The sequence below is a fragment of the Eptatretus burgeri genome, chromosome 8 (genome assembly GCF_056783735.1).
Source record: "Eptatretus burgeri isolate ZD-2024b chromosome 8, Ebu_testis_v1, whole genome shotgun sequence".
In the NCBI taxonomy this organism is placed as follows: domain Eukaryota; kingdom Metazoa; phylum Chordata; class Myxini; order Myxiniformes; family Myxinidae; genus Eptatretus; species Eptatretus burgeri.
The window spans coordinates 2,507,986-2,531,789 of NC_140968.1; the positions used below are offsets into that span (position 1 = coordinate 2,507,986).

The window sequence follows — 23,804 nt, forward strand, 5'->3', positions numbered from 1 at the left end:
TCAGGTGGAATGCAAAATATTTTGAGCTTTGACAGGACATTGCTGTTGGTGCAAGTCACCATAAGTAGTACGAAGCAATTTTGATGAGTTTTGGTGAAAAACAATTGTTATTCTAAATATTTCATTGAATTACAAAGGAAAAAAAATAATGGGATGCATAGTATGGTGTACCACTTTTGCAAAAGTAGTTGCTGGAACGAAGCACTATGTGCCTATCGATTCCACTCGTGAAGTTAGGTGATCGACCAAAGTTTGAAAACGTTCCCGCCTTTTTTGACCGTGGGCTGACATTTTGAAATTTCAGGAAAAATCCACATTTTTGGAAATAATATTGATTTTTGAATATTTAAAAATATATATTTCTCTGTGCTTAGATGACAGAATGCACTTCAGTAGGCACCATTATGATAGTAAGTACCCGTAAATATTATTCCCAAACTTGTCCCGACATTTTGAGAAGGGGTTGCCATTTTGGAAATTCAGTGAAAATCGTATATTTTGTGTACATCTAATGAAATATATATTTTATTATTTGTGTACTTGCAGATAAACCTTGACTGACCAATGGTCAGGGCTCCTGTGCCTATGTGGGACAAGTTCGCCAGTTACAGGAAATTTTGCGAAAGTGCTTATTCTTTGCGTGTCGTAAATGATCGAGCTGAAAGAGGAATTAAGCTGGTGTCTGACTATTCATATGTGCAATGATGAGAAACAACGTCAAGCATTGCTACAGTGCGTGGAAGAGCACAGGAAGCTTTACCCAAACTATACAAAACAAACGCTATGTTCTCTATAAGATATCTGTGTGGTTGCTTGTTTGCGAGATTGTTATGTTGTCATCTCTGAAAACCATGTCGCTTAAAACATATTTGGTTGTTCTCATAATTAATTGATCATGCTCTCATTTGTCATTCATAATGTCTTTATGAAAACGCTACTACTGATATTCTGTAAATGCCTAACAATGTGCCGTGCAATAATTGTAAAAATATGAGATTTTCAGTGAAATTCCAAAATGGCAACCCCTTCTCAAAATGTTGGGACAAGTGGTGAATAATATTTACGGGTACTTACTATCATACTGGTGCCTACTGAAGTGCATTCGGCCATCTAAACTAAGAGAAATATATTTTTAAAAATATTCAAAAATCAATATTATTTCCAAAAATATGGATTTTTCCTGAAATTTCAAAATGGCGGCCCAAGGTCAAAAAAGGCGGGAAAATTTTCAAACTTTGGTCGATCACCTAACTTCACAAATGGAATCGACAGGCACATAGTGCTTCATTCCAGCAACTACTTTTGCAAAAGTGGTACACCCTAGTCCTAGTGCATAGTGATGGAGGCCAAATATCTACATGCAAAAATGACGGATATTTAGATCCTCGTGGAGGATCTCTAAGTCTTACTCACGTTGTTGTTCTTGTGGACTTTTTTGTTTCACAGCCTACAGTTTTCATCGAAACTTCCTGAAACTTGGCGTATATATGTAAAAATACCCTGCACAGACAGTAACCATCTCCGATTTTGAAAATTCCTCCTAGAAAAAAAGTTATGATGTCAAAATATCATGAAAAATCGCCAAAAAAATTACCTCTGAAACTAGGCAAGCTTTTTGAATTCTGTTTGCAGGAATCGAACAGGGCATTAGCAGAGATGAATTACCGCACATATGATACATCACTATGATGTCATATCAATTTTTATGACGTCATTCCTCTTTTTTGACATTTTTTTTTGTTTTACAGCCTACAGTTTTCATCGAAGCCTACAGTTTTATTCAGTTCTGAAGCACCGAGAAGCATGCTAACTGCAACGGCTCTCGCGCTTGCCTTGCGCGGAGGGTCCAGCTTCGTCTAAATCGGCCGACCGGGTTTATGTGTTCGCGCTGGGCCAGGTCCAAAGCGAGCCAATCACGGCCAAACAGGTCGCGGTGGAATCAGCTCATGATCCAGTGCTCGCCCGTGTCGTTCAGTCCATTTTTTACCAGGAATTGAAGCAATCTACCTTCAACACCGGCATTTCAGCCTTTCGCGTCGTGCGCATCGGTGCTGTCGTTGGTCCAACAGTGCGTTATGTGGGGAATGAGGGCGGTGATTCCACCGAAGTTCAGGCAGCAGTGTTTGGAAGAACTACATGTCAGTCACCTTGTCGTCACCCACGTCGTCCAAACTACCGGGGAAATTCACCCTCGGCAGGATCTGCGCGATCCGGGCCATACCCCGAGCGGAGAGTACTAGAATCCTGCCGGGCCGATTGCACGATTACGGAAACAATGAAGCCTCCTTGTTCCCGTTCGCAGCGCGGCAAACCAATGATAGAAACACAGAAACGAGCCGATGCATTTAACAAAATGGATATTTATTTACAATAGGCATGGAGGGGAACACAGAAGAGCAGATTTATCTGACTATAAAGAATGCAAATTTACACACAAGCACTTATACAGTTGCTATTTAAAGACGGGCCCACACACAGAAATGGACCCCAATGGTCTTTATTGAAGGCTTCCAGCTCGAGGACAGGTGAGCTGGAGACCAGAGCTTGTGCTTGGACCTGTCCGCCTCGTATGGTCTTCGACAATCCGGCTCGGCGGGACTCGAACCCGCAACACGATGATGCTCCCGGCACCAGGTACCGCACTCTCCAACAGGCCATGCACCAATCGACCAAGGCCAAGGAGAAGATTAGAGGCGACGATGATCCAGCTCGGCAGGACTCAAACCCGCAACACAATGATGATGACCACCATGACGACGACCACAACCCTTTTACCACCCCCACTTCCCAGCCTGGCGTTTCTTATATTCCTTTTTCCTCAGGAGTGAGCAAATCGCTGTCTGAGGCACTCTCCACCCTCATTGGATGGGGCGTCGTGGGGGAGGGGAGGGGGGGGGGAAAAAAAAAAAAAAAAAAAAAAAAACCGCTCACTGTGGCCATGTCAACCCCCATTGGCTGGCATGCCGTGGGAAACATCGCTCTCTGTGGCAATCTCAATCCCATTGGCCGGGGTGCCGTGGGAAGGTCGCTTTCCGTGGTGCGATTGGACAAGGGGCACGCCCCTGCCTTCCTGGGCGGAGTCCCGGTCTGAGGCGATGGAAATCTCTGCCCACGTACGTGGCCGAACGCATGTGGGCAATGGCGTCAGTCTGAAGTGTAGTGAAGGAGGTTTGTTGTACACGACACTCCGCAGCGCACACATGTAATTCCCGTTAGACTCAGGTAGGGGGCCTGAACTATAACACACTTACAGATATAACTTTTCTATAAGGACCTGAATGTTGAGTGCAGTAAGCTTCCAAATTCGTAACAATATATCGTTTTTTGGCCCTACCTCTCAATGGTGAAGAATCACTTAACAAATTAAATAATGAGCGTATCCAGATCTGGACTTGGATATTCACCAAAATTGAATCAATTCTTCCTTGTCACTCACCCAACGTGTCCACCAAAGTTTTATCTGAATCTGTCCACAACTTTTTGAGACACATGCTATATATTAGTTTAGCCCGATCTCTCAATGGTGAAGAATGATTTTTTTTAATTATCAGATCCGGATTCGGATCTTCACCAAAATCTAAATCAGTTCTGCCGTGTCACACACCCAGCCTGTCCACCAAGTTTCATCCAAATCCGTCCACAACTTTTTGAGATATCCTGCACACAAATAGACAAAGGTGACAAGGTGGTAGGCGGCGATGGGTCGCAAAGCATGGCAACTATAAGATATAGAGTAAAATGGATGTCATATAGCGGATAGGGAATCACCTTAAGATTATGCATCTCAAATCTCATCCAGTTCCATCTACTGATAACGACTCAGTATCCATTTGAATGAAAAGTACCAAAAATGCGGTTTGAAATCCCCAAAGTTCGAGGGGGTGCTGTGGGTGAACAAAGATCTAAATCGAAAATCCAGCTCGATCGTTTGTGCACAATGTATTCCAGACGATTAGTGTGAATTTTCATGACTATCCGACCATAACCCAAGGAGTAGCATTAGGCGCGAAGGCACTGCCAGCTCTCGCATATTATCGATTTTTTGGACGAATTGACCTTTGACCTAAGCGAAATCGGTCAATATGTCCTGAGGCAAAGTTGTAGTACTCATTGAGTACCATGAACCTGCAAAGTTTCATTCGTATCGATGCACTCACCTGGTTGCTAGGGGGCCTTCAATTTTCGCCAATTTTCGCGCATACAATAATTGCAGGGGGCGCTGCGAGTAAAGTATTCCATATAATCACAAAAATCGGAATATATTTGATAGAGCATCAACTGTAGATGATTCGTGCCAAATTTCATAACCCTACGTGGGATAACGGCTTTCGGAATTGATTTCGCGTGAACGGTACCGATTTTGAAGGTTTTTCAGTTGTTGCTCGGGAACCAAAGCGTCCCAAGCAACCATCACAATTTCCAAAGCACGCGGTCATAAGATGTACCTACCACCCGAGTTTGCTCAAAATCCACCCACGTTTACTACCAATTATGCTGATGACAAACGAACAAACATCCAAACAAACAGACAGAATTACTGACATTAAGGGTCACCTATTTCGGCAACCCCAAAACATGACCTCTTCCACCTTCAGTGGCAGAGGTAAATCACGGCACATGCGCATTGGGCGCACACACACACACAACTCTTTCCTGAGTGCTATTTGGACATCGTAGACTATTTTCTGCACGTTGTATTGTTGTGGGGCCAGGTCTCGATGGCGAGCACGACCGCTAGAGGGAGCAGAAGAGTAGGCTCCACCGAACACACCGGAATTTAGGTCGTGACACTCGGATAAGTCCGGAAGGCACAGTTCCCTTACAGGACCATGAATCGCCAATAATTTGACAGCGTGGGGTAGGGCTAATTGCCAAACTTCAATATACCTAATTACCCACGCGGCAAAGCTACCGGGGAATTCACACCCTCGACAGACCTCGAGCGGGACGAGCCGTTACCGTGCTCGAACCGCGTGTAACCCAAGCGGATGGTCACCAAGGCCTGTCGGTCCAAATGAACAATTTACTGCCTCGCTATTTCTCAACACGCACCGTGCTACGCCAATAAAAGAAATGACAGGGAACGAGCTGGGACATTCAACAATAGGGAAATTTATTACAATAATAAGCGGGGCGGGAAGCACGTAAGGGCAGAGTTATCCGAATATAATATTAGGCAGGCAATATACAGTGAGCAAAAGCACTTAACAGTTCTACTTAAGAGACGGGCCCAAACACAGACACACACCCAAAGAAATGGACCCCGTCGGGTCTTTATTGAATGCTTCCAGCTCAAGGAAATGTGAGCTGGAGACCAGAGCCTGTGCTTGGACCTGCCCGCCTCATGCGGTCTTCAACGATCTGGCTCAGTGGCAGGACTCAAACCCACAGCTTTCACGTGGCGTCAAGGACGAAGGCACCAGGAGTGGAGCGGCAGACGCCAGCACGATCGGCAAAAACAAGTGAGGAGGCGGTGAAGCGAGTGATCCTTCTCAGGCTCCGACGCCAACACGAACACGAACACGAACCAGAACAATGCTCCAAAGGGAGCCTGGTCTTTTATCTGCTCCATGAGTGGAGCAGAGCCTCGGTGTCGGACGCTCTATGCGCGCTTGGTTGGACAGGGATCAGGTATGTCGACGCGCTGTTCGCTCCTGATTGGACAGCAAGGAGAGCCTGGTAAAGTGCTACTTCCGTTGAGGAGTCGTGAGTCGGAATGCTCTGTAAAGCTCTAGTTCAGTGGAGGAGCCGTGAATGGGAACGCGCCGTAAAGTGCTAGTTCAGTGGCAGGGTGGTTGGTTTGTCGGATCTCAGGATTTAAAGACCTGACTATAAAACAACTTCGCAGCGCACGTACACTTAATTACCCATTAAACAAGGGACGGGACCCTAACTAGAAACACATACTTACCGATATAACTGATCTATAAGGACTCTGGCTGTTGTGTGCGATGGGTTCCAGATTCGTAACAGTATTGCGGAACACAAATGGAGTGGTCTCTGCACTTCAATCACCGAATATACTGTAGCTCTAAACTCGAACCACAACCCTCACACTTACACTTATCCAGCATCACCGCAATAGTGGGTTTTTCACACCACGATACCTTTACTCACGACAGGATGAGTGTGCGCGATCGAACGCACATCCACAATACTGGAAGCAAAGTTTGTTTCAAACCCAAGTTTTCTCTTCCAATTTTAACAAAGGGAGTTTAGACAAAACAAAATATTCATATAATCTCATTGTAAATCAAAGATTAGGATGCATTACCTCGGTGAGCACCTGTTTACCAGAAGGAGTTACAGCACCTGCAATAAAAGGGGGGCAGGGGGCAAATAAATAAATTTTAAAAGGCAAAAAAACAACAACAACAACCTTTGAGTACGAATATGTAAGTTTAACATGGCAGGTCAATCTGTCCACACATTTTACACCATCACCCTCCGAGCATCCTTAACATACGGAGCCATCTATGTATTACGTACGCAAATTTGGCACCACTCCACCGCACCCTGGGATGTGCTCCTTCCCTCATGCGATATATTTTTCTTCTAATTTTCCGAAAATATATTCCACACGAAGATAAATAATCATTTTTTTCTCTCTCTCTCTCTCTCCTAATATCTGGATAGTTTTCTTTTGCTAAATTGTAATTTTCTCAAAAAAAAAAAAATTTTTTTTTTTAACCTGCCGCGTCTCTATTTTGCTTACGTAGTAAATAGATAGCTCTTCATCCCCTCAGTTTAGCTCGTCTCCAACGTCCAACGACGACCTGCACTTACTTCAGCTTTTACTCAGAGTCTTCTTAATGCTTTACACGAATCATATATTATAATACCAACACTTTCTCCACGATTTCTCCTCAGCTCTCGAAATCCCTTTCCGTACCTTCAGCCGCCGCCATGTTCGCGTCTCGCGGGGGCAGCTTCCGCCGCCTCCTCCTCCTCCTCCTCCTCCTGTTTTGTCACACTCGGTAACGCTTTCAAACTGCACATGTACTTCAGCAAGCCGCGCAGCTTCCCCAAATAGTTAGGCCTCTCAGTTTTAAACGGAACGGGGCGCTCATGAACGACATTAAACGAGCGGACTGGGCTGAAAGCTTCGAGCACAACGATTGCTTTTCCGGCAAGAAGAATAAAGCGAACGCGACGTTATTTTACAGATGCGAGATCCGCTTCATCGGCGCCGGGAAAATCGGATGAAGCGGAAAAGCAAGAGGCTTTTCGTCGTGTTTACGCGCAGCTGAGGCCCGCTTCCTGCCGGCACCGTGCGGGCCACGTCATCGCGTTAGTCGCACCAGACATCTGACGTCATCGCGTTCCCCAGCTGAGGTAAAACAACGTCGTTTGATTTTTGCGTCGACCAATCAACAAGACAAATTTCGATGCATTTCCTCAAAATAGTTGATGTGCATTTAGTAAGGGATTCCGCATCTATAAAAAAAAAAAATAAGTGTAACAGTAAAATATCCCCCGAATCCAGGAGCTTTAATAATGACGTCATCACGCAGTCCTGTGAGCATTCTTGCGCGTCACGCGTTGATCACGTGCTGCTATGACGCTTATATAAGGAGACGCAGGTCATTTGGTCCGTCACGCCTGTGCTTTATCAACACCACGTTTATATTATTAATTATCGGTCGATTTATTCATTTTATTTCATTGCGGGGAGAGAGGAGTTGTTGCTGGAGAACATTGACGCATGATCCCATGACACAGACTTCGAAACATTCCTTTCTGAGCGGCATGAAAAGACCCCAAAGCGACTCGTATTGGCTCGCCTTGTGTGATCGTTAATTACCTCAGATAATTAAATTTTCACTCCACCCTTTCCTCAGTCATCCAGCTATATCGGAAAGACGACGCTCATGGTGCCACGCAAGGCGGGGATTTGGATTTGTCGGCGCACTTCATGGCCGGATCTGCGGAACGTTCGTTATGGGCGGTGTATAAGGTATGACAACTGTTCAGTCTAATCGGTTTCCTGTTTTGATGCGATTTTTTTTTTCTGTCACACGTCGACGTTTTTTTTTTTAGCCAACGGTCGACCTGAAAGCTGAAGTGGAATCCGATACCAAAAATAAATGTTCACGAGATTACAAACTGCGAGTCAGGCGGGAATCTGTCGGTGATACGAATCGCACGTGACATATTTTTCGCGACTGAGGCGAGATCCGCACGAGGATTTGTGACGTCGATGGATTTTGATGCGGATTTTCATTCCTTTTTGGACCATCCAAAGGTAAAAATTAATAAAAGGGAAATTACTTTGTGACTATACAAACAAGAATGGCCGCACTGTGGTCACAACTTACGACATAAATGTAATAATACATTACTTCACGCGACAATTCCCCCCAAGTTATTTTGCCTCAGTTTTATTTAATGTAAGATGTGAATGCAATCACTGTGACTGTTGTAGAGGGAAACAAAATAGTCATTGGTTAATAGCTTTATATTGTTGGGGTGCCGGGTTCGGTGGCGAGGACGACCGCTAGATGGAGCAGCCGGGCCGTCTCCCACTGAACACCGGAATTGAAGGTCGTCACCTTCGGATAACTCCGAAGGTCACGGGTCCCTTCGTGGACCGTGGACGCCAAAATTTCGACGGCGTGGGGTAGGGTTAATTGTCTAATTCCAATTTACCCAAGTACCCACGCCGTCTGACTACCGGGGAAGCCACACCCTCGGCCGACTTTGTCCGAACCGAGTCGCTGTTTCCGACTCGGATCCGGCGTAACCGAGCGGGGATTACCAAAGCCTGCCGGACCAAATGAACAATTTACGGCGCAAACATTTAATAGGGGTTTATTTACAATAATCGGGAAGGGAGACAGAGCAGATTTAATCACGAATATGCTGGAAAATGTACAATGGAATCACTTAAACAGTTCTACTTACAGACTGGCCACAGACAGACACACACCCAAAAACAAATGGACCTCGTGGGTCTTTATTCGGCCCTTCAGCCGAGGAGGATAGTTCAGCTGGGGGTCAGAATCTGTTCCGGGTACCTGGCCGCCTCGTGCGGTTTCACCGACTCCAACCCACCACGGTGGGACTCGAACCCACGACCTGGAATCCAACGAGCCCCCGATCCTGGCTGCTTCGAACAACGATACGAGCACCACTGTCCTGGCTGCCACGACCACCATCACCATGAGGAACCCCGGAAAAAGAGCAAAGACCAAAGAGCACAGACGACGACGACCAAAGAGCACAGACGACGACCAAGGAGTCAAGAGCAAAAAGCAAAGAGCGACGACTGCATAACAAACGAGCGAACCCACCCCCGATACGACCACCTTTTTTATCCTTCCACCCCCATGGGTGGAGGGACCCGCTCTGAGATAACTCACCTCCAGATTGGTCAGGGCGCGTCGGGTGATCGGTGTCCTCCCCTCATTGGACGAGGCGAACATCCCATCTTGCTGGGGCGGAGTCGGCCCTGAGGCGAGGGTGCTCTGCCCACATCCGTAGCCTTGAACACGTGGGTTATGGTGCCGTGGTGTGAAGTGAAAGCTGGGTGGGTGAAGCGCTTGTTCACCCGCCGATTGGGAGTAGGAGTGAAGCGAGGGTTTGGTTGGCGTTGTGCGATTTCAAGATGTAAAAATCCTGACTATAAAAAAACCCGCAGCGCACACATGAAATTCCCATTAAACATAGGGATGGGACCCTAATTATAAACACATACTTATCGAAATAACTGAACTGCGGGGACTCTGGCTGTTGTGTGCAAATGGCTGCCAGATTCGTAACAATATAACGCTACTGAAAACAGCCCCCCCACCCCCACCCCGTCACGTTTGGACATGTCTCCACACTCCTCCCACCCCCCCCATCACCCCGACAGTCGGACATCCTCCATCCCACAACCCCCCACATCACTTACGCAAATTACGGGTGGACGTGGTGACCTCTCGTTTACGCTTTTAATTTACCGTACATTTATTTTCCGTCGAACAAATCGATTGTACACAAAAGGTTTATTGGGAAAACTTTCAAAAAGACACATAAATTGAGCAGACTACTTTCGCCAAGTCGTGGTACAGTTTTAATCATGAGTGAAGCACATTTTCACTCATTTGTGTAAGAAGTAACAAAGGACGCATGGGGACCGCATCGCGAGCAACGAAGCGGATGGAAATCGTACGATGGTTAACATAATTACCACAGGAACGGCTTTCGGGGGGCGCGTACAGTGCGTGCTGACGGGCTTGATTCAACCTTACTAATACTTTTTATTCGACATATGATTCGATTTTTCGGGGTCCCTCATCGCGAATAACACTCGACCCAAACAAAGCCAATGGAAATCTGACGCAACAAACTTGGGCAGTGTATAATCGGCAGAGGCCTAAAGGCCTGATGCTTTAGGCCCACTGGAAAACCAAGATGGCGCCATATTTCATCTGGGTGCCATGGTGGGTGGAGTCAAGCGACAATTCTGGGTGGGATCCGGCAGCTGTCTGACCACTGGTGCACTTTTTCAAAAATCGAGCCCCAACAAGAACCACAGCAGCAACATCAACCATGCGGACTTCTTGTCGACCTGTAACACGGTGCAGTAAAAAGGCTTTTATATCTACCCAAAAGTTGAAGCGTCTGATTCCCTTTGGGGAGGAGTCAGTGGGTTGTCTTGGCTTGGGGTGTGTTCTGTTAGCAAGTGGCTTGCTATCACTTTCCAAGCCAGTCGTTCCGTATCGTAGTAAATAGTTGAGGAAGTTGAGGAAGGGAGTCTTAGACAATTTATAAGACAATTAACCCAACCCCCCGAGTTGAGGAAGGGAGTCCTTTCGTAAGTTGAGGAGGAGCTCCTTGTGAGCCAACAGCCATCCATATCTAGTGCCCAACTGTGTCTGCGGACGTCCTCCTGCAGGTGGGTTACTTTTTATTAGGAGGTTGGTGGCAGCATTTGCACTCCGGCCACCGTAAAACCCTTCATTCCGCAAAACACGAAAACGCAAAAAAATCTGAAAACCCACTCCGTGGGAGTACCTCCTGTGCAGCTTCCCTTCGCAGGGCAGCTCACCGGAGATGGGATTGGGGCAAAGCCTTCGGGACCCCCAATCTTTGATGAAAGGAGGGAAACCACAGGGTAACATCCCTGGGTCAGATTGCGGGAGAGTGTGTTGGAGTGGTGCTGAGGTGTCGTCCACCAGATGGCGGTCTCCTTGGGTTAACCTGAGGCGGTCCCTTCGGGTGGGTGCCTGGAATGTCCTATCCCTAAGAGAGGATGATCACCTGTCTCTGTTATCATCTGAGCTCAAGCGATTGGACATCAGTATGGCAGCATTCTCTGAGGTTCGGAGACCGGATTGCGGCGAGATAATGGTGGGTGGTTACACCTACTATTGGTCTGGTCGCTCTGATGGTTACCATACGCAAGGAGTTGCTGTAGCTGTGTCCAATAAGCTGACCCCAATGATAATTGAGGTAACACCGGTCAACGAGCATATTATGAGACTAAGGATTCGTAACTCCTTAGGTGTCATTTCCCTGGTCTCTGTTTATGCTCCGACTGAGGCGAGTGACCTCACCGTGAAGGACACATTCGACGCCACGCTCGAGTCTGTGGTTGATCAGTGCCCCAGACAAGATACACTTCTAGTCTTGGGGGATTTCAATGCATCAACTGGAACTGATTGGGATGGTTATGAGACATGTGTTGGTCCCCATGGGTCAGGAACTATGAACCAGAATAGCACTAAGTTCCTTGACTTTGCAAGAAGTCATGGACTTAGGGTGGCTGGTTCATGGTTTCAGCGCCCACAAGCTCATTGCTGGACTTGGTATTCCAACGCTGGCGGTGTGGCAAAGGAGATTGACCATGTCCTCGTTGACGGTCGCTGAAGGATGATCCAGAACTGCAGGGTCTACCGAAGTGCTCAGTTCCTCAATACTGACCACCGGCTTGTTGTAGCAACTCAGAAGCTGCACCTTAATTCCTGGAGAATGGTACCATCCCAGCCTAGGCTGGATGTTGGCAAGCTCAAGGATGAGAGAGTTGCTGAGGAGTTTGCGAACAGGCTGAGTGGACATTTGGGGTGTCTGGGTGCTTTGGGGGGTCCTGAAGAGTTGTGGAGTGCCTTCAAGACCACCGTCCTTGATGTTGCCGGTGGATGTCTTGGAACTCACCGCAGGGCAAAGAAGAATTTTTTTCTCTCAAGGGACACTGGATACCATTGACCACAGTTGCAGGGCCAGGCTGAATGGCAGAGCTGAGCTGTTCAGGGAGCTGAGGCGTAAAACTGTACGTGCACTAAGGGTGGACAAGGAGGCCGATGTGCGAGGAATCTGTGAGGGGGTAGAGAATCACCTGTGGACAGGTGATTCTCGTCCCACTTACTGGGGAATGCGCACATTGCATTCATCCAAGCCCATCCCTCGGAGCACTGCAGTTAGAGCAGAGAGTGGTAGGCTCTTGACAGAGGAGTCTGAAGTGAAGGCCCGCTGGGCCGGTTACTTTGAGCGGTTGTACCAGGCTGATCCCCCAGCTGTCGAGTTGGACGTCAAGGGTGTTACAATCCCTGTTGCTGATCCTCCAATCAACTGTGGTCCACCTTCGCTTGTGGAAACACGGGCTGCAGTAAACCGGTTGAAACGGGGTGAAGCTCCAGGGATTTGTGGCATCCATGCTGAACTTCTCAAGGCTGGTGGAAATGCTGCACTCATGTCGTTGCATGCAGTTTTGTGCTCTGCCTGGAACACAGGCATCATCCCAACTGATTGGAAGAGGGGCCTTGTTGTCCCTCTCTGGAAAGGGAAGGGTGATCGCCAAGACTGCAACAACTACCGAGGGGTGACGCTGCTCTCAGTGCCGGGCAAGGTCTTTGCTTGGTCAATTCTTGATAGGGTTCGCCACCATCTGCTTGAGCACCAGCGTCCAGAGCAGTCAGGCTTTACACCAAAGAGGTCAACGATTGACCATATCCTTGCTCTTCGTGTCCTCACCGAATGCAGACGAGAGTTTCGGCAGGGGCTGCTTGCAGCCGATGTTGATCTCTGTAAAGCATTCGATTCAGTGAATTGGGATGCCCTCTGGAGGATTCTTGGTCTTCGTGGGGTGCCACCAAAACTGATCGATCTGATGTCTCAACTCTACTCTGGTATTGAGAGTGCTGTGAAGTGTAGTGGTACCATCTCTGACATTTCCAGTTGTTACTGGAGTTCGTCAGGGGTGTGTACTGGCCCCCACACTTTTCAGCACTTGTATGGACTGGATTTTAGGGAGGATGTCGGGAAGATCAAGCTGCGGTGCATCATTTGGGAATGTCAAGATCTCGGACCTTGATTTCGCAGATGATCCAGTCATCTTTGCGGAGACTTTAGATATCCTTTTGGGGGCCCTCGAGGTGCTGAATGAGGAGTCGAAGCCGTTGGGATTACAGGTTTCTTGGGTCAAAACTAAGATCCAGGCTTTCAATGACATCTTGGATGCTGCTGTCCTGTCTGTGTCTGTTTGTGGTGAGGATGTTGAGGTCGTGGAGAGATTCGCTTACCTTGGCAGTGATATTCATGTCTCTGTTGGCTGTGAGTCAGAGGTCAATAGACGTCTGTGTCGGGCCTGGGGAGTCATGGATTCACTGGATCATGGGGTGTAGCGCTGCCGGTACCTGTGCGGGAGGACGAAAGTTCAAGTCTTCAGGTCCTTTGTGCTTCCAGTCTTGCTCTATGGATGCGAGACTTGGACTCTGACTAAGGATCTTAGACGGAGACTTAATTTGTTTGGTACCAGGTCTCTTCAGAGAATCCTTGGCTATCGCTGGTCAGATTTTGTGTCCAACGAGCGGTTGCTGAGAGAGACTCTGATGAGATTTGTCTCTGACGTTTTCCTGACGCTGATCCTGCTCACCAGATTCTCTCAGCGAGGGAGTCTCGTGAGTGGAGGAGGCCAATGGGCCGATCACGTGCCTCGTGGTTGCAGCAGGTTGTCCAGCATCTCAAGGAGATGGGGATGGGCCTGGCATCTGCCTGGGGGAAGGCCAGACGGAGGCCCCTGGAGTACCGGCGGAAAGTGGACGCAGCGACGTGCTGTTCTGGCACATGCTCCCATACCTGACCTGACCTGTTCCGTATCAACTGCTTTGCTAGCCGCTCGACAAGCAGAGCAAGTGATTGAGAGGTGCTTTATTATGTGAAGGAAAATGGCCACCGTAGTCGGATTAAAAAATAATACTCCAACCAGACGTGTTCAGGGGCATATCCTCTGAACATGTATTAAATTTCTTGATTTTACAAAGACAAGAAAATCAGACACAGGTGGAAGCCATTCAGCCAATTATGCGCACGCCACATCAACACCACACTCATTTATCAACACAAGATCAAAAGAAGAAAATGGGAAATGTCTTTTTTATTTTTTTAATCAAGTTTTTTTTGTGTTTTTTTAATATTGTTTTTATTTATTTTTCCAGGGGAGGGGGAATGGGCTTGGTTGAAAACACATCATCAACCACACAACACCCCTTGACAAGACCCCCACCAACACACTGTACACATGTCTACTGTTACGGTTCTAGGAACTGTATGCATTCAAACATACAGTTGATCCAAAGTTAGTTATGCCGTTAAGTATATGTGTAGACAGATTCCCTCCTCGTGTTTAGTGGGAAATCGAAGGGGTGCATTGCGATGTTTTTTTAGTTAGGGTAATAAATCTTTATTTCCCTTCCCCATCACGATCCACTGTCCACCTGCTGTATCTGAAGGCCCATTGGCTGGGGAAAAATCTTTGTGTTGTGGCTTCTTCTTGATGAGTCCAGACACGCGTGGAGGGTGGGGGGGGGGGAGGGGGTTCTCCCGCATGGCCGAAACCTCGCCCAGAATGGGCGGACCCATGGAGGCCCTGTCCAATCAGGGCGGACAGTGGCGTCGGCTTCACCAAGGCCCCTCCTCGCTGAGAGAGATCTATGGGTTATGAAGCGATCCTCAGCGTAGAGTTCTTGGCTGTGAGAGAAATTGCGACACCATCCTGAGAGGGTAGAGAGAGAATTCTGTGTGGGTCGGCCATGTTAGCTGGAGTCTGAGGTTGGAGAGAAACAGCGTTGGAGCGAGACATTGGTTGGAGTGAGACGGTTGGAGTCGCGGATTGCCAAAGAAAGAAGGAGGGTTGTGACGCGGATGGTCTGCCCACGTCTCACCTCGGCGGCTTGTCTGTTGTGCTGGTTTTAGGGTGCCCGATCTTGACCGAGTCTCTCGTGGGTCCTGTCGGCGGCCCTGATCCCCGTCTCGGACTCCGCTCTGCTCCACCCGGGCTCCTTCGGGACACGGTCTCCGCATGTGTGGCTGTGGGCCGAGCTGCACGACCACTGACAGGTGCCGCACCACGGAGCATGCCTTCCCTCCAACGTGCAGGTACCCCAAAAGAACTGCGACCTCAGCTCACCTTCCTCTCTGGCTGCAGGGGTCCTTTGCAATACACCTGAGTTTATTTTCGTCTGAGTGTGTGGCGCCGTCTTTAAGTATAACTGTTTAAGTGTTTGATCATTGTAAATCTTGCCAGTATATCCCGCGATAAGTCTGCTCTGAGTCCTTTCATAAGTTCATTGTAAATAAACCATTATTAGAAATGTTCCCAGTTTGTTTTCGTCTTTTCCTTCATTGGTCCAGCATGGTTCGGATCTGAGTTTAGCCGGGTCTTTATCCCCGATAATCTGTTCATCCTCGCCGGTACGTTCTTCCGCTTGGCGTACGTACGTTCTTGGCGCGTCCGCTCGGCTGCATCCGAACCGGAAAGGTAGTTGGTAGTTGGTAGAGTGATCCGGTTCAGGCAAGACGTACCGAGGGCGTGGTTCCCCGGTAGACAACACTGCGTGGTTAATTAGGTAAATTGGTTCTAGACAAAAAGAGTTCGCTATGCGGTGGAGGTATTGGCGTCCACGGTCGGTTAAGCGACACGCCGCCTCACGGAATTATCCGTGAGCGATGGCCTACAATTCCAGGAGTCTGGTGGGAGGCGACGTAACTTCCCCCACCTCGCGGTCGTTCTCGCCACCGGTCCCCGACCCACAACAATACAATCACCCATCAATGCTCAAACTACCTAAAAGTCCTGTTAACATCCCTCTACCCCTCCGTGTCCATAATTTCCAGTACAGGTACGTATCTAATTGTAATTTTAACTTGTCTACTTTTTCTGCTGCCACTACCTTTCCAGGGAGACCATTCCATATATTATCTACTTTCTGAGTGAAAGACCCCTAGCTTTCTACCGTCTTAGCTCTCCGAGCTTCTTTACTCTCAAGCTATGGTCCCTGGTCCTATCACTGTATACTCTTGAATAATTCATCTTCACTTATTTTATCTCTACCTTTCATTATCTTAAACATCTGTATCATATCTCCTCATAACTGCCTTCTTTCTTGTGCATAAAGCCCTGTCTCCTTCAGCCGCTCTTCAAAGCCGAGTCAAGTTAGGCCCGGAATCAATCCAGTAGCCCTGCGCTGAACCCTCTCTCCAGCATCTATGTCCTTCCTGAGTTGTGGTGACTAAAATTGCACACAATATTCTAGATGTGGCCCTCACTAAATTCCTGTACATTGTTAACACCACCTCTTTTGATTTATAAATCATCCCCTTCCGAATACAACCTAAAACCCGATTTGCTTTACCTATAGCTACCTGGCACTGAGCTGCCTGCTTACCTCCCACATCTATTACCACCTCCAGATCCTTCTCCTGTGTGACACACTCCAAAATTTCCCCTTGCATCCTGTATTCTCTATTTTCATTGTTCTTCCCCATCCCCAACACCATACACTTGCTCAGGTTTAAAAAAAAAGAAAAAAAGAAGCAAGCCTATGCGATCATTGTCTTGCTTTGTAAATATATTTTTCAGTATGAGACCTTATCTGCCTCAGATGGTAAAACGTTAATGTTTCAGCATGAGGCAAATTATAATCGACGAAATATGATACTATCTGAGGTTGATTGGGATTTTGACTTTTGCTATTTAGATGTTCATGATATGTTTTTATTCTTTACATCTACGAGCAGAGTACCCACCCAATGGGCGATCTTGTTCTGAGCATGCAGCACGTTCTTCTGACGCATACCTTTATTTGGCCAATGTATATGAAACTGACAGATCTGTATAGGCAAAAAAAAACCCAGGGTACGTGCCTGAAGCAGAAACGTACCAACTGCTTTTAATTCAAAACACCTCACTGTACTGGAAAATATGGGGAAAGGAATACTGTAAATGGTGGAGACTTGTAATACCCTCCCCCACCTGGAGAAGGCGCTACATGATATGGATTAACATAGAAAATTTGCGTCTCTCCCCCCCCCCCCCAAGACCAAAGGCAAAGACAAAAACACCCCTATACATTAAATTGGGGTCATGCTGTTCCGATGTATGAAGTAATCAGCTCAGAGCTGTAGGAGGAGCAACGTGACAAATACAACACACGCACACGCACACGCACACGCACACGCACACGCACACGCACACGCACACGCACACGCACACGCACACGCACACGCACACGCACACGCACACGCACACGCACACACACACAAACACCGGTCTGTGAATTATAGTAAGGATACTTCTATTATTGTCTAATTTTTTTTGTACCTATAAAGACTATTGATAGTTCTGTTCGGCCTTTTTGTAAACCTTGGGACACAGCTACCAAAATCTCTCATACGACAGCGGCACAAAGTATGGATCACATGTAAACATTTGAGATCTGGACATGGGAGGAATTCTGCTCAGGCTATAAATACTCTTACTTTAGATCTTCAAATAAATCACCGGTACATGAATTTCTCGATCAATAATAATCAATCATCTTATGAAGAACATATTATTGGCAATTTTATTTCAAAAGCTAAATAGTTTCATTCTTGCATTAGGTGTAAGAAAAGTTGTTATCCTTCAATAAGGTGCGCTTCAAAATAATAATGGCTTACTCGTACCTGATCCTGGAGATATGGCAGAGGTATTGGCCTGGGTATTCACTTCCATTTACAGTTTGATCCTAACCCTAACAGCAGAAATATTTTGACGGTCTATTTCATGAGTAGTTATCACTTCAGGAGATGTTCATAGAGTGCTTGGTGGTTTAAACCTATCGTCAGCTTTGTGTCCTCACTCTATCCATCCCGCATTGCTTAAACATTGTTCTCGGAGTCAAGCTTACCCGTTTTATAGAAATGTAAATTATTCATTTAAATCCAGTCACCTCCCTGATATGTAAAATGAATCTGATATTGCAACAATATTTAAGAAAGGTAAGAAATGTGACCCTCTTAATTAGTCTGACATCTGTTTGTTGTAAAAACAAGGAGAGGTTGCTTGTTGAAAACATACAATCATATGTGGATGAAAATTCTGTCTTAATTGAGGCTCAGTTTGACTTCCTAAAGGGGAGATAGGTGTTGAAAATCAGCTAATGTTAACATACAATTATATTTAACTAAAAGGACAGATGTAGGAAGTATGGTCGACCTCATTCTATTTGACTTCTCCAAGGTGAATGACACAATAAACCATCAAATATCACTTCATAAATTGTCAGAGCTGGGTGTTGGTGTTACATTCTTATGCTGGATACAGTTTTTTTGGCTTCCATCGAAGTTCATGCGAAGCTTCCATTGAAGTTGTTCCTTTCTCTTTCTGGACTTGCTGCTTCAACTTCATCAAATTAAACCTGGGTAATACTGGGGATCCATCTTACTGGTGATCAACTGTGTACATTTGATACTGCCTGGCACCCTGTTCTGCTTTCCAAACTATCAGATAATGGTATCCATAGTCCCCCTCTAGAATTTCTAGATTCATTCTGCACTCACAAGAAAGGGGTTGCTTGGATCATGGTCTTGCAATTCTCTCCCATACTCCATCTTTAAAAACCGGCATCCCTGAACGTAGTGTTCTGGGACAAATCCCGTTCTTGGTGTATAGATGTTTCTCACTGATGTAAGCTGGTGATGTCACCACCTGTTGGGTCCACCATTATGTAGCCTGTAGGTCATCCATATTGTAAACAACCCGGATCTAGATCATTCAAAATGATTGGAGACATATCTGCAACTGGAAGCGGCTCCAGCTTATCCAATGTTGTTAGTCATTTAGATATCAGAGCAGGCACAGATATATCCTGAAATTATAGCTCGCTAGGGTCACAGATCCATACAGCTTGTTGGGAAACTTGTTTACCTCCACTGAGAAGCAAGCTAATGTGAAGCAGCTACCTAACCTACAGTACCTCAATGTCTACAATTATCTAGTGAGCACTTCCTCTGAGTACACAGAGGAGGCTATGAAAGCTTCTAAGAGCCTCGACATTACAAATATTTTGTGGTCAGCTTGGTTCATGGGACGCAGACATGGAACGTGCGAAGAGAAACAGAAGGTGCTGGTGATGTCCAAAGTAAGTCCCAACCAATATTAATCAGCAATATATACTTGAAAGCACACTGGCTTGGCCTAAAACTCTGTGGGGTTGATTGACTGCTGTGATAGTGCTCTGTTGTGGTGTGAATAGGGGAACTTCTATCAACAAGTTACTCAATACAATCCCAGCTCTTTTTCAACCCCAGATTAACATTGTTTGTAAACTCTATGCTCACAAATGAATGGAATGTTTATTGGAATGATGTTTGATTTATAATAACTAGCCATGCCTACCTGTTGCTTCGCTGACATGTTTAATCAGAGGACAGCATGCTTCACTTCACAAACATATTGCATGTCTATCTGTGAGTCTCAATGATGTAAAATGAAGAGAAACACAAAAAAGGATCTTTTATAACAGAGTTGTTGTTGTTGTTGTTGTTGTTGTTGTTGTGACTGTGGTGGTGTTGTTTATTTTCTCCTTCCCTGTCCATTACACTTTATTTTAAAGTGTTCCCGCTCTCGTACCGAACAAGTCTCGGGCGTTGTAAACGGCAGCAGTGATTTGGGCAATAAAAAAAAACATTCAGTGTGCCGGTCAAGTTTGACTTGCAAAGATGGCTGCTAAAGGCACGTGATCTTATGACTTCATCTGAGAAACATTTATCAATGACCGCCCTTCTTCACTGAAATGCAGACCGTTCCTTGTTCCTCTGCCAGACAAGCTAAAGCAGCATCACTTTGTGCCAGTACAGAGGAAATATGCAACTAGTCATTGGCCTGAAACATGACCTTGAATGCAAGAAAGTCCTGCACTTTCACTTTATCCCTCCATGAGGACCAGCTTGCAAATTCTCCAGTTTATTTTAGTGGTTGGCCTTTGGGAGGGTTAGTCTCTGCTCTTGAGGAGGTCTATCGCTGCATGATCCATATTCTAACATCTTCAGGAGATCATATCTCCAAAATGGTCTCCAAAGCTGGATGTAGCCTTGAAATTCTGAGGAGGGAAGAGAGCCATCCTGATTTTATTTCAGTATGCAAGGCTTTCCTCCAAAGTGCCAAGCTGAATTTGGGTCTCCATTATGGAGCGGAACACATTCGAACCCCCGCACCACCTTGGAACCACCCTACACCACTTTAGAACCACCCTACACCACTTTAGAACCACCCCACTCCACTTTAGAACTTCCCCTGCACCACTTTAGAACCTCCCCTGCACCACTTTATAACCTCCCCTGCACCACTTTAGAACCCCCCCCCCCCCGCACCATATTCAAATCCGAAATTACATTGATATTATAAGGACATTCAGAGTTTAAATGAGAGAGAGATGAGTCAACCTGTTTGGGATACCATTTAAACATCCCTCAGTTTATCACTCTTGTTTAAATAGCATTGTTAACACCCACCAGTTTTAAACTGTTGTTATAATTATCAAAGCCATTGTACCGGTGCTATATTTCAAAAATCTCCTTGCGAGAAAGACAAGAGGGTGCTTTGTAATGCAGCTGCCCGTTTTAAAGCCATGTTTTCTGGTCTTGCACCTTCGGCTCTGTCCGTGCTTTGTCTTTCTCCTTCATGTTTCTGCAGGATGCACGTGGGCTACCATCAACCCCATTCTGGTGAAACTCACAAAGTCCAGAATCATTGCTCACTTGCACTCATTTGTTCCTCATTTTCCCCACCTGTTGAAACAACTTCCACATTTTCTTCAATCTCATTCTTCCCTCCAGGCCTTCAAGATAGCTGTTCACCACCATCTCAGATCATCTCCAATCCAAAACCATGATCTTTTCTACCCCTGTTAAACCACCCCCACCCCTCCCAAAAAGTTTGCTTCTGTATCCATCTTGATCACCCCTTGTGCTCTCCCCTACTATCCCTCATCATTGCCCGCAACCCTTGTTTTTCCATCTCCGTATATTTTGTCCCTCAGCCCTGCTGTTGATGTTTCCCCTTCTTCTGCTGCTCCTTTTGTTATGTTACATCCTGATCCATTCTGTTTGAAATCTTCCATGAGCCTTGACTCTGTATACGAAAAAAAATTGAAAACAAATTATTCCGTTTTGTTTCGGGCCATGACTCTTCTTATCCCTTTGTCCATGAGGCCGCATTAGATCATGTGGACCAGGTGATGTTTACCACACTCCTTCAACTTTTGTTACATTGCGGTAGAAAATTGATGGAGTCGGGGTCATTTCCATGGTAGCTTTTTCAGTCACTGGTTTAAAAATATACAGCTGACTATTTTTATGGAGCAAAAATCTGATGGTTGTTTCTATGCATGGTTTTGTAAAATGATGGATTTTTGAACTGTCCATCATTTAATTCATACAATTCCAAGTCATTCCTTGAAAAATAAATCACGAAGAAATAGAAAAATAAACCCGTATCTTGCCAAAAGGTGACCACGTGTGACTTCTTTCAGGTCACACTGAGGTGAACAGAGCTGCTATCCACCAGGAGCGACTCCTTGAGGAATATCTGCCTACGAGAGATTCCGATGAGAATCGTTCTACAGAGTAACCATGAAAAATGTGTTTGCCTCATAACGTCACCAAATGACGTCATAATGTTTCAAGCTTGACATATCTAGAAAGCACTCATCGATGTGTTCAATTTGAGGTACTACACGATATGGTTCCTAAAACTTGAAAATTTGAACTTGGGGTCAAATATGTTTGACCTCAGGCGCTAACCATGAAGGTCAGGCCAATCACCACCAAAAACTAATCAGCTGAGCGCAAGACTATATACTACATTCCCATAAAGTTCGGAGATGATTAGATGAAAAATTACTCAAAAAATAAGGGTTTCGTTGATTCCCCTGATTTGCGACAAAGTGACCTTGACCTTTGACCTTGACCTTCAAACTTTTATGCGCTGAAAGGGACCTCTATAGGCCTCTGATATGCCAAGTTACAAAAATTTCCAATGATAACTGTGCTCTGCAGAGTGATTTATACGTGATTACAGACAAAAAAAAAAAACATATGAAGGTCAAGGCCAATCGCCACCAAAAATTAATCAGCTGAGCGCCAGACCATGAACTATATTCCCATGAAGTTCGAAGACTATCCGATCAAAATTACTCAAAAAATAAGGGTTTTGTCGACTCCCCTGATTTGTGACAGTGACCTTGACCTTTGACCTTGACCTTCAAAATTTTGCGCGCTGAAAGGGACCTCTATAGGCCTCTGATATGCGAAGTTACAAAAATTTCCAATGATAACTGCTGTCGTGTCCAGAGGGCAGCAGGACTCGTGTAGCCGTGAGGATTGTCGAACAGTGTTTATTGCCCGTCCGGATGCACACTACTACAGACTACACAATGCCTCAGGCGGCGCGAACACCTATATCCCCCGCAGGCACGTGAACACTCTAAAACCACTCCTCCACGCCTCCACGACGCTCCCCGCATTGTGCCCTGCCCCCCGCAGGCCACTACACCACACTCCTCCCTCCTAAAACTACGATTACAAAATGACCACCATAATGATAAGCATAATCGGCATAGAATACCATGACATAAAAGCAAAAAGGTACAAAAACGATAATAATCAAAAAGCATAGGCACCCCCTCACAGAAAACAACCAGAGCCCAGACGAGACGGCACAAAAGGAACCGTGCTTCATCTGCTACCCGCAACCCTAATGCCGTTGGTGTCACCCGGCCCATAACTCAGCCCTCCACCCCATCATATAACGTGTTGACGTGAGCGAGTTGAATTTCAAAGCAATGACAGGTGCTCGGAAACTAAGTCGCACGACGAACCCACAAAACCCTGACTACGTTAAAAGATATCAAGAAGCAAGTTGGGAAGCACAGCATCACTACGCAGCAGAAGCGCCCCCAGGCGGCTCGTGCTTGCACGCCCTCCGCCGAGGTTGCGATGACCTCCAGAGCGAACCTCCCCCGGCACCATCAAACGCCCCCGGCCGACAAGGCGGCGCATCTCCCCCAGACAGACCCGAATCAGATAAACATTCCGAGCCTGGAAGCCCCGTTGTCTGGAAGCCCCGTGGCGCCAGCGCAGCCGACAGTGGCGAGAACAGAGGTTTGTGCCGCCCGGCGCCAAGCCCGTCTGACCTTGGGCGGTGACGCTGAACAGCGCCGTCGGCTGGGCGCACCATCAATCCCATAACAAACCCACGCATCATAATCCGCCGAGATCTCAACGCACGCCCGAACGGCTTTGGCGAGAACAGAGAGTTGCGCCCCAGGGCGCCAGGCACGTCTGACCTTGGCGAAACCAGGGGTGGGGGTAACGCTGAACAGCGAACCAGCCCCGGCCCTGAGCCAAAACCGCGCATCCAACCCAACCCAGAAAACCATGCACGTCCACATGGACGGTCAGCGCAGCCTGGAGACATATCAGTGTCATACAACAACAAAAACATTGTCTGCTCCAATGCAACCTTCCCCTCACGTACAGCGCGTCCTCCCAGCATAATC

The 23,804-nt window shown here is 46.6% G+C and overlaps 2 protein-coding genes across 5 annotated transcripts in view; one reads left to right on the forward strand and one right to left on the reverse strand.

The window, feature by feature from the left end:
• Positions 1 to 7,307, reverse strand: part of LOC147020921 (phosphatidylinositol 4-phosphate 5-kinase type-1 gamma-like) — a 121,284-nt gene extending 113,977 nt beyond the window's left edge. Inside the window, exons 1-2 of the mRNA XM_085890579.1 lie at positions 6,893 to 7,307; positions 6,275 to 6,312 (exon numbers count right to left, since the gene is read on the reverse strand). Of these exons, the coding sequence (XP_085746705.1) occupies positions 6,275 to 6,312; positions 6,893 to 6,908 (54 nt within the window). The 5' untranslated portion in view covers positions 6,909 to 7,307. The remainder of the gene's footprint in view (positions 1 to 6,274; positions 6,313 to 6,892) is intronic.
• Positions 7,308 to 7,636: 329 nt separating this feature from the next.
• Positions 7,637 to 23,804, forward strand: part of TSEN15 (tRNA splicing endonuclease subunit 15) — a 39,595-nt gene continuing 23,427 nt past the window's right edge. Inside the window, exons 1-2 of one of the 4 annotated variants that reach the window (XM_085890586.1) lie at positions 8,012 to 8,245; positions 15,178 to 15,360. Coding sequence is in view for 2 of the 4 variants with exons in the window: in XM_085890584.1 (XP_085746710.1) it covers positions 8,201 to 8,245 (45 nt within the window). In the remaining 2 variants the exon portion in view is untranslated. Of the gene's footprint in view, positions 7,958 to 8,004; positions 8,246 to 15,177; positions 15,361 to 23,804 lie in introns of those variants that run through there. The other 3 variants (XM_085890585.1, XM_085890584.1, XM_085890588.1) reach the window with 3 other exon arrangements.